This window comes from Zingiber officinale, chromosome 4A (genome assembly GCF_018446385.1).
Source record: "Zingiber officinale cultivar Zhangliang chromosome 4A, Zo_v1.1, whole genome shotgun sequence".
In the NCBI taxonomy this organism is placed as follows: domain Eukaryota; kingdom Viridiplantae; phylum Streptophyta; class Magnoliopsida; order Zingiberales; family Zingiberaceae; genus Zingiber; species Zingiber officinale.
Window position 1 is genome coordinate 101,004,879 of NC_055992.1, and position 11,506 is coordinate 101,016,384.

At 34.9% G+C, this 11,506-nt stretch overlaps 1 protein-coding gene across 9 annotated transcripts; it reads left to right on the forward strand.

The window, feature by feature from the left end:
• The first annotated feature begins 1,246 nt into the window (after positions 1-1,246).
• LOC121970358 (SURP and G-patch domain-containing protein 1-like protein) lies at positions 1,247-7,072 on the forward strand. Of its 9 annotated transcripts, none has more exons than XM_042521029.1 (10): positions 1,247-1,380; positions 1,480-2,320; positions 3,618-3,744; positions 4,080-4,186; positions 4,286-4,435; positions 5,077-5,208; positions 5,920-6,096; positions 6,420-6,598; positions 6,686-6,735; positions 6,816-7,072. In XM_042521029.1, exons 2-9 carry the CDS (start codon positions 1,918-1,920, stop codon positions 6,710-6,712), a joined length of 1,302 nt encoding a protein of 433 aa, XP_042376963.1. In that variant the 5' UTR covers positions 1,247-1,380; positions 1,480-1,917; the 3' UTR covers positions 6,713-6,735; positions 6,816-7,072. The 9 variants fall into 9 exon arrangements, with proteins under 9 accessions (XP_042376963.1, XP_042376964.1, XP_042376962.1 ...); XM_042521030.1 differs by having other exon boundaries at positions 1,857-2,320; XM_042521028.1 differs by having other exon boundaries at positions 1,864-2,320.
• The last annotated feature ends 4,434 nt before the right edge of the window (positions 7,073-11,506 follow it).

Genomic DNA, 11,506 nt, shown 5'->3' on the forward strand with positions numbered 1-11,506 from the left:
TATGAAATTCTTATAAATGATACTAGTGAGATGAACCTAGAACAACTTTATTTACATGAGAAATGGTAAAAAAAAAATTAAACAAAGACATGACATGGTGTAAATGTATTTAAGTTTACTTTTATGTATTATAATAATTTATGTGTGTTTTATTCGATGCACGATAATATTTATATATTTTTTAACTATTAATGTTATTTCATGTTAACAATTTATAAATTTAAAATTTATAAAAATTTAATGGTATATAATGTAAAATATGAAGGAGAGGTGAGAATTATATATAATGAAAAGTGTGGGACCTATGAAAGAGTTGTTGAAAGATTTTTTTTTGATAGTGGAGAGACGTGTGAAGTTTTTAACTTTTGATATGACACATATGTGATAACGAAGGAACTTTCAATGAGCTCTAACTATTGTGGATGTTCTAAGAACATCCACAATGCTCTCATTAAAGGGGTGTTATAACACCCCTTTTATATAACACCCCTTTAGTGTAAAAAAGGGTGTTATAACATCCCTTCACTTTCACTTGAATGTGTTCAAGAGGGGCGGGTGGGTTAGTCCAGGCCCATCCCACTAGTTTATGTTTATTTTTAAAATTTTATTTATTAAAAAATATAAATTTTAAAATTAAAAATTAAATAAAAGAGATAAATAATAAAACAAAGAGTATTTTTTAATAATAATAGTATTTATTTTTTAAACAGTAATAATTTAATTTGTTGTAGTACTTCTCACAAACATATATTTTATTTAATAAATATATTAAAAATTATTTAATATTATTTTTTTAAAAAAATAAAATTAAAATTTAAAAAGTAAGATTAATAATAATAATAATAATAATTTTAATATTTTAAAATATATTTAAATTATATTTATTTAATATGTATTAATTTTAAGATAATTGCGTGAACCGTAGAATCATAAATAATGAGTGTTAATGTTAAAATGAATGAAGGTGGAAGAGATATGTTGTTATAATAAATATATGATAGTGAACCTCATGTTTTTAATGAGGTGGTGGATGTTATAATGGTTTAACATTATGGATGAATATTTCTGCGTGTATAAAAAAACTCAAAAAAAATTAAAATAATACATGATTAATTAATTAAATTAAGCTTATTTTTATTAGTTAATTAGCTAGTAAAGTTTGGGCCTTCCAAATGTTATCGCAGCCCAATCGTCAGTGTGATTTGAGTCCACGTTTATTTAAGTGACCTTTCCCATGGTCTCTGCGTCTCGCCATTATTTCCTTTCTCTCATTTTGGCTTAACCCAATTCGTCCCCAAAGTTCTCCATCCCTTGCATCAATCTCGATTTTGATCGGCTTTCCCAATTCATTTTCGATTGGAGACTGTCGGCAGATTCGAGGTATGAGAAAGGTTTTCGACTTGCAATTGTTCGTTTTCTTGATAATTTTCCCTCGCGCTTTCTTAGCATCTGATATTTGGATCATTTGGCGCAAAATAGATCCTTCGAACTATTTCCTTCTCTTGCATCCAGTTTTGATCTGGGGGAGTTCAATTAGAGTCTCCTTATCTCGATCGGTACCCTCGCAATCATGTCTTCCTCATGCGTCTTTTCTTCAATTGGCATGCGGTTTTCACGATAGGGTTTCCATTGGGTTTCCTTATCTGTGGATTCATATTCTCCCTAAGGCATGATTTTTTCTTTTTCGTGGAGCAAAAGACAGGAACTCTGTCTCTGCGTCCGTAGGAGAAATCAAAACCCTATGCGTAGTTGATAGTTCTATTTCCTCATTTATTTTCCTTATTGGATTCATGACTGCGACAGATTTGACTTCACGATGCTTCTTATATTAGTCGTTTTCTAACGAAATCTTAAAGGTTGCAGCTTTTGGTTTCAAAGTTACTTGATTTTTACTGAGTACTTCAAGAGCGTGCTACCATGGATAAGCGAAAGGAGACGGATCTGTTTGTAAACGATGGACATTTCATGGAAAGGGTTAAGCAACTCCAGAAAGAGAAAGGATCTGCGGCAGCAGCCACTGATCAGCCTAAACCCACTACTTCTGCCAGCCCTTCTGTTGCTTTGAAGCCAACAATGATGGTTAGCAAAAGGCCATTGGAGGTTAAATTCAATGATACCAAGAAGGGCGACTCTCAGTCTTCTGGTGGCAAGCTTGCTTTTAGCTTGAAGCAGAAGACAAAAGTTGCAGCAGCACCAGTTAAGTTTATTACTGATGAGGACGAAGAAACTGAAGAAAGGGTATTTGGAGAAGAACAGTTTAAGCGTCAGAAGTTGGGTCAGGGTGATATTCATCATTCATCATCACAACGGGAGGATGTTGGTAATTTGTCCTTTTCTAATCTGTCGTACCCCTTCTATAGAAGGATCAGACCAAATTTTTTATGAACAAGTTGATTATCTAGGATTCAGTTGAGAAGTCTGTGAAACATAGTTTGTTGATGTTTGCATGTGCATAGATGATAGATTTGATCACGTATGGTCCCTCATAATGCTTTACATAGTTTACTTATATCTGAACAAAGAATTAGGAATTTTTTTATCTGTAAACAGAGATAAAATGATGCAGGAAGCAGAATCTATTATCAATACTGCATGCTCCATCTGTTCTTGTTCATCATGGAATATGGTTGTGTGGTTGTGACTTCTCAGGGTTCCCAATCAATCTCATTTTTCTCAACCTTGGGACTTGTATCTGAACAAACAATAAAGACATTTTTGTCTGGAAACAGAGATGAAATGATGCACGGAGAAATTTTTATCATCAATACAACATGCTCCACAGGGTCTTGTTCGTCATGCAATATGATTCTCACATCTCAGGGTCCCTAACAAGTCTCATGTTTCTTATCCTAGTCATGATTCTATTTAGGGTTGGTTGCATATTCTTTTGGGCATCAGGTATTTGATTACTCGTCTTTTATCCCTTAGGAAGTGAGTTTATGTTGGTTCGGTTGTTATTCATGCATATGCTTCACCCCTGTTTAATTTTTTAGCTTCCAATTTTATAATTATCATCCCATGGATGTTAGACTTAAGAAAACGTATAATGTTTGGGAAATATCTAATCATTTATTGCTAAAGCAACTAGGGGAGAAAAATTAACTAATTTTCAAATCACTTATGTAGCATTGAATTATATCAATAATTAGAATGTTGAATCTAATGTTTCGATAATATGCAGACCTATGTGGACTAGTTGCAGTAAAATGAGTATCCTATAATACAGTTTCTATTATGCTCTCTTTATATCCTCTATGGTCTAAAGAGATGATACTATAAGGTAGATATGCTGTTAGTTCTGCATTTTGACTATTATTCATGTGAAAATCGATTTGCAGAAAATAGGTGAAACCACTCTATAACATTACGTGCATTTACGTGTTTTATGAGTATCATGACTAACTGAGCTCCATTGATTGGTTCATGCATGATTACTACAAGAAAATCTTGAAAGTTTTTTCTCATCACTGCAGCTTTTGTCTTTAAGTATCTTCAATCTGCATTGGTGGAAAGGTTGTTGATTGAAAGAATCAAAATGTGGCAGTCCTGCTACAACAGTAATTTGCATTCACTTGTTCATGCACTGGATATTAATCAGTTCTTTAAGTGACATGCAGCACCGTCTTCTCCTAGCGATTCAGCTGTCAAGAAAGTTGCAGATAAGCTTGCAAGTTTTGTTGCAAAAAATGGAAGACAATTCGAGCATGTCACACGCCAAAGGAATCCTGGAGACACACCTTTCAAGTACATGTTCTTGAATTTTTCAATTTTAAAATGTATATGTTTGTGGTCTTAAATGTTCTCAAGGGTCAACTTGATAATCTTTACTGTCCAAATAATTGAAATACCTTTTCAATATGTAAATAACTAGCTAGCAACTAATTCATATCTAGAAATTGATACTTCATAAATACTACTGTGCCTGTTATTTTATTTTCATATGCATGCAGATACTTCTTTATTTCTTTAATGTTGTGCTCTCTCTCTCTAATAAATATATGATTAGAGTAAAATGAAATTTTCTATGTGATGGTTACATATTTAGTATCTTAAGCTTAAAATAATCATGAATGTTTCAGGTTTTTGTTTGATTCTAACTGTTCTGATTACAAATACTACGAGCATAGACTCCTTGAAGAGGAAAAGGCTCTAGCACAATTGAAGGAGGCCAAGACATCAAATTCTGGTAAATGCCATTTGTGCATCAGTTTCTCCTCTCTCTTTTTAGTAAATTGTAGGCAAATAATGTGCTATTTCAGGAGAAAATAGTAATGTTAGATCCAAGGTTTTACTTCTGCAGACAACAGAAGCATCTCAACTTCCAGAACATCAACTGGTTCTCAAAAAAGCACTTTCCAACAGCATCTGAATTACCAAACACCTGCTTCAGCTTTATATGGATCTTATGAGGAGTCTAGCTCTTCTGCAAGCTTGGGTATGCTCATATAGCCAGTATAATCACAGTAATAAAAGATTACACTGATTCTATTGTTCATTAATAAGTTTGCTATATAAAGGATTGGTGTGAAATCTTTTACTCTGCCAATGGTCAAGGGTACGAAGCTGTCATTATCTATAATAGCAATTGCAAATTCTCTCTCTTTCTCTCTCTCCACACACATGCGCGCACATATATTTTTTGTGTGTGCGTGAGTTTTCTCTGAAAAACTTGTTCTATCAATTATCAAGCTGGTCATAGGTGCTTTGCCCATGGCTCAAAAGATAATTGGGTGGTTTGGCAACTTGGACCATGCTTGTGGATCGTGTTGGTTCATTGGTCTAGATTTGCACATATGCTTTCCTCAAAATCCTATTGATCAAAACCTCTATGCATCTAGGTCTTGTATGATGAGCAATAGCCTCAGTTTTAAATTTCCTAGGCTAATCATTGGTCTGCCTGTTTCTTTAGTCTAGGCACATCTTCGATTGCGGTTTATGTACAAATTTCTCTCATGGATTTGTATCAGATTTTCCTATTTCCATTACAGATTGCTATTCTTCCACAAATATTTCTGACAAAATAGATTAGTACTTCTAGTAAACAGAACGTCTGAATCTATTTTTTTTGCTTGTAAGAATCTGGCGGAGCTTCAGCTGCAGATCCTATTGCTAAGATGGAGTTTTACATGAAGAAAGCTGCACAAGAGGAAAGAATGAGGCAGCCAAAGCAATCTAAGGATGAAATGCCACCACCGGCGTCTCTTCAAGGTTTTTAGTCTATATTTTGTTATTGGCTCATAGGGGTAGTCATCTATAACCCAAAACCGATAAACTAAACCAATCCAAACTGAAAAATATTGTTTATCATTTTGGTTTCAATTTGATTACTAGGTAAAATTATTGGTTTTAGTTTGATTGTGGTTTAAACAAGTACAAACCATTAAAACAGAACAATTAGGTTGTTTTTTAATAATGTGCATTTATTATTATAAAAAAGTACATTAGTATGCTTATTTTAAAGGTTTTTAAAACCTTTTTACTCCTTATATTTTCAAGTCAACATAAACCTTAAATTTTATTTTATTTATGCTACTAATCACAATAAGAATGTTGTTTGGAAACTAGTTTTTGATTGGTTTTTGTTTAATTTATATTTATTGTTTAATTGATGGTTTCTAACGAACCAAACCAAAACTAAAACTGAACCTTTGATTTGGATGTTCAAAACTGGAAAAAAAATCAATTTGGATTCAATTTTGCTCACCAAAACAATAGTGAACTGTGCCCATTTCTAATTGCTCGTACATTAGTTCTCTTTACCTAGGGTGTCTAAGCAAATTTTATTATGGTTACTGACAGTATTCAATTTTTAATAATACTAGGAACATTACTGGAGTTTTTTTGCTTTAATGTTCTATAGAATATCATATTCTTTAGCCTTAGGAAACTGTAATGACTTCTTGTTGTGTGGACTTCTAGCTCCTAAAAAGGGTCATCACATGGGCGACTTCATTCCACAAAATGAATTGGACAAGTTTTTGTCTTCTTGTAATGATGCGGCTGCACAAAAAGCTGCTAAAGAAGCTGCAGAAAAAGCTAAAATTCAGGCTGACAATATTGGTCATAGACTTCTATCTCGAATGGGTTGGAAAGAAGGTATAGTTGATTAGTTTTGATTCCCATTTTACATTCTTGCCAACAAAAATATTGACTTGCATGCCTCTCTGCTATTGTTACATTCTATAGTCATCTAATTTTACCTTCATCTATGTCTTTACTCGTGATTCTTGGTCTTAGACTTTCCGCATTTTAAATCACTAGGCCGCATGTTCTAACTTGAAACAAACTGCCAAAATCCAATGTGCGGGGTTTATGATTTATTTATCAGGCACATAGATATGAGGTGGCTGTTAATGGCCTTGGTACAATACAAAGTTTTATTTTTTGTTGTCGATCTGCAAACTTCCTAATGCTTGCAGGTGAGGGTCTAGGCAGTGACAAACGTGGCCGTTCAGAACCAGTTATGGCAGGAGAAGTGAAGAAGGACCATTTAGGTGTTGGTGCTGAAAGACCTGGTGAAGTCAATCCCGAGGATGATATTTATGAGCAGTATAAGAAACGAATGATGCTTGGTTATCGTTACAGACCAAACCCAATGGTAACATGCGCTTTTTATTTTAAGTCTGTGTTGTTGCTAGCAGTTTAGCAATGCGTCTAATGCGAACTTTTTGGTTTACTAATGCAGAACAATCCACGAAAACAATACTACTAGGTGGACAACAGGTGGTTAATGCTGTAAGAATTCTTTCAAGTGTTCTCTTTGATTGAAAAATTTGTACATGTTTCATTTATTGGTGGATAACTTTCTTTGTCAGGAGTGTGCCTGAAGAGCTTGGACCTTGTGCACAACCGTAGGGACTTCATCAAAATTCTTTGCACTGATCTATCTTCTGAGTTCGTCAAGTGTTTTTAACATGAACTTAAGTTGTCTTGTCAAGGGGAAAGAAGGATGAAACAGACGTTTCAAGTACTGTTTCTTTTTGTTGAATGAACTTTGATATGTTCACAGCTCAATGCATCCATCTTGATGCTGGAGAATTTATCATTCGATAACGTCTTATTAGTTTACTAATTTTGTCTGTGTTTTTCTTTGTAATCAGTTAGTTTGGTTGAAGATGTGTCAATTGCCCAATGCAAAATTGTTCTTTGTTTGATCAGGAAATGGCGATTTGAATTATTCTAATTACCATCTCAAATCCCACAGGTTTCCCTGTAACTAGAACACCAATCACTGATAACTTATGAAGTTGATAACCAGGAAAGAACAGCATTGGTGCCTCTGCAGGGCACCATGAGAAAGGATGACAACTTGCATCCTTGTACCAAATGTATCCTAAATGGAGCACAGGCACATTTGACCCAGCACCAGATGGGGACAACAAGGCCATGACCTTGAGATCGTGTGTGAGTGATCATTGCAAATTTGTTTGAAGACGAAATGTTTTCATATTTTAGTATTTACTGCGACGATGATGAAAATTTCTGATCAAATTATTTTGCTCAATTTTATTTTATTTTGCTTTTAATTGTTCCGGGGCGGATTATCTACTCGGTGAGCAATTTGCCGTCCCACAATCGCCACAGGCGAGCATTTTTTCTTCTGCTTCTCGATCTCGAAGCTCTCGGCCCGCGCTAAGACGGTCTCGGATTGCTTCTCTTTGCTGGCCTGAGGCAGCCTTTTTCTGCGTTAGATTTCCGGAAGGTGCGCTTTTTCTCCCTTTGACCTTCAACTTGAGATCCGCAGGAGCTCAGTACTTGAAGATTGCTTCAACAAGGTGGAAATTATACTCAGAGTCTAGATGTTCTACACCAGAAGAAAAAGCCGGATCAGAAGCTTGATCATGTTTTTAGTGCAGAAGCAGGAAAAGTATCTTCCTTTTTTTTCCTGAAGAATTGGCTAAAGGATCCAAGCGTACTCGTATAAGTTGCCATCCTGTGGAGCTCAATAGCTAGCAGGAGATCCTATAGAATACAGAGTGATGCGGCAATGGAGGAAGGCCTACCCAGCACGAGGTCAACTGTTAGGACGGAGGTTAAAGTCAAGGTGGTCAACGTCTGGTTGTCAAAGGCCCGAACCGAGGACAATTGCAATGGCCAGTCGGGCGGTCAGGCCCCGACCGGTAGGAGACAAGTCTGAGCTGACCCCCACTCTGGTTCGAGATGATACGCAAGACAGCCTATTGGGATGTATTATATAAGCCTAGCTTTTGTATGAACATCTGTTTTGAAATATTTTGAAATGAGAATCACTTTGGTCAAATGTTTACATTTTATATTTATATATATGTCAATGCAGTTGTCCATTTAATTTATATTGTAGATAACATGCTGTATGGTGCTACACAGAAGATCATGTTATTGGTTCCTTATAAATTATAAATAATAATTCACAATTAAGATAGATTGAGACAAACCATTGGAACGATTGTAGTGTAATTTGGTATTAGTCTGTCTTGACTATAAAATTACACTAGTACACTATGTGTGTATTGAGTAGGACCATTTGAGGTTGTTCGATTTATAGTAACTACATAAAAGAATAAAATCTCTGTTATTATGGATGTGCGTCCTCTTAATCCCTATATAATAACAAGCACGTACACTTAGTATTTATTTCTTTAACTTATCAATGAGTGAGATTTATTCGTTAAATCAATAGGCCCGATGAGTTGGGAGATAGTACTATTTATATGGTGTGTTGTTGATTATAGAAGGAATCTGTGTCCTAATTATTTAGGCTGATGATGTCCCCTTGAGGAGCTCATAAGGATTATCATGTAAACCTTGCAGGTGGACTTAGTATGATATGATAATAAAGTTGAGTGGTACTACTCTTGGAATTATATGTTAATTAATTGAGTTGTCAGTAGCTCATTTAATTAACGGACATACAATATCTTAAACACAGAGAGATTAATACACTAATGATAAGGAGTCCATATTGTAATATGGGATTGGTGCGGTAATTCAATAATAACCTTTTAGTGGTATGAGTTATTATTGATGGACTTGAGTTGAGTGTTCGGGCCGAACACATGAAGCCCAAGCCCATCAGAAGGCCTAAACCAATTCCTCCTCTAGGTCCTTGTCAAGGCCGGCTCAAGCCTATTTAAGGCCCTAGGCGGAAAAAAGTAGGTCTTTGACACTATTTAAAGAAAAATTTTCTTCATCCTTTTCATTCAAATTTGGGATCGAAAATGATGGTTAACAAATTAAAATATTAATTTAAAGAATATTTATATATAAAATTTAATTTTCTCCTTTTTTGAAATATAAAATTATTAATTAAATTTTCATATTTAAGTTTTGATACCCTAATTAAGAGAAGTATAGACTTTAAAGTAAATATAATAATATATCTCAAGGATATAATAAGTTTACAATTCACTTAGTTAAAAATAAGTGTAATCAAAATTATTTAAAAATAAATAAAGATAGAAATATGTCTAATTACTTAAATAAAAGATGAAGAAAGTAACTCTTACAAAAAGAAACAAAATTGAGGAAATAAGAACAATGAAATAGGATAACGATAGAAAAAAATTATACTTCCATGCTCAACTCATCATCATCCGTGAAGTGCAAAAAAAATGTATTAAATGACAAAACTTAATATAATCCTTAGAACATTATCATTTATAAAGAACTAAATGTGAGCCTTTTTAGGCATGGAGCAAAAGAAAAAATAAATCATATTTTTTATACCTAAACCAAAACAGTTGTAAATGATAGAATGGAGACAAAGAGAAAATCGAATAATTTCTGACTATAAATACAACTAAATAAAAGTTAAACTTAATGCTTATCAAGAAAACGAAATGATAAAGATATCTAACTCATTATTGCTCAAAAATAATAAAATTTTCCATTTCAATTAGACACAATATGGATGAATGCATCAACATTTGAATTTAATTAATCAAGGAGCATAGTAGCAGCACGGATAAGTGTGTTAATATTAGGTGTGGTTTGTCTTCACTAATCTCATTGAGCAAGAGAAACACAGAGAGGAGGAGTTGGAAAAGGAGAAGAGGGGAGCTAAAAAAAATCAAAAATTTTATTTTACATTGTATGGATAAGATAAAAAATTTCTAATTCATGTTATTATTAATCAAAGGAGAAAGCATCACCAATGAAAGAGAAACTAACAAGAGAATACTAGGATTGAGAGATATTAAAGAGAAATATATTTGATCTTATGAAATAATTGGAACCATAATGAGATTTTTGCTTAATCCGAAGCTTTGATTAGAGATGGAGATAATGTAAATATTTAATCATGTGGGCCCTATTATAAAAATATATTTAATATATTAAAAATAATAGCTTCAATTTTTAGAGAATGAGATTGTGCAATCTTTTATCACATCGACCCTATTCTTTTTTATTCTCTTTAAAGAACACATAAAAATATATTTAATATTTTAAAAATAATGAGCCCCAATAAAAATTGGGGCCCTAGGCATAGGCCTTAATGGCCTATGCCTAAAATCGGCCCTGGTCCTTGTTGTAGCCTCTATATAAAGCCTCGCATCCACCCATCCATGTTGTTGTTATTGTGGTTTTTGGTTAGCCTCTTCCTTTCCTAGGGCCGGCGGCACCTCCTCTTTTCCTAGGGCCGACGATGCCTCCTCCTTGCAAAGGCCGGCGGTTCCTCCTCCTTTGCTAGGGCCTGCGGTCGCCTCCTCCTTGCTAAGGCCGGCGACTCCTCCTCCTTTGCTAGGGCCGGCGGTCTCCTCCTCCTTGCTAAGGGCCGGTGGTCTCCTCCTCCTTGCTAAGGGCCGGCGGTCTCCTCCTCCTTGCTAGGGTCCGGTGCCTCTTGCTTAGGTTCCTTGGCGGGCAGCGGATTGGAGAAGAGGAAGAAGAAGAATAGAAGGAAGAAGAGGAGAAGGCGTCCTATCCTAGAGCTTCTCTTGGTGACCGGCGGTTTGGATACAACAAAAGAAAGGGTGTTTGTTATCTTGGTAGATCGTCGCCCACACGACCAAGAAGAGGAGAGGAATACAACAGAAGATCAAGATCTCTTTAGCTACAAAGGAAAGGTACAACCAGTTCTTTGATTCCGCTGCGTAATTAGTTTAGTTTTCTTTGTATCGATTTTGAATACCAACACAAGAGGCCAGCGATCTTGTACTTCGATCAAGGTGTGCTTTGATCCATCAAGAACTTGCTTGATTGACCAAACATATGTCTGATCGAACATACGGGCTTCTAGGAAAAGTTCTGTACTTGCATAATTTTTGTACAAGGAAATTGAAACAGAACGGAATTCCAACGCCTTCAAGTGGTATCAGAGCAAGTTTCTGGCTCTGTGTGATTGGTTTTCGGTTAAATTATGCACTGCTCATATATAAGTTTAGGCAGGATAATAGTAGAATGTGCAAGAAAGATTAACTCTGTGGTTGCAGATGTTCTAGTTCCAACTATTATGGCCTTTTGTATTTATGTATGATTTGAACCCTCGGGCATGTCGAGGTTGTTTTGTGTTGTGCATGATTGTAATGAT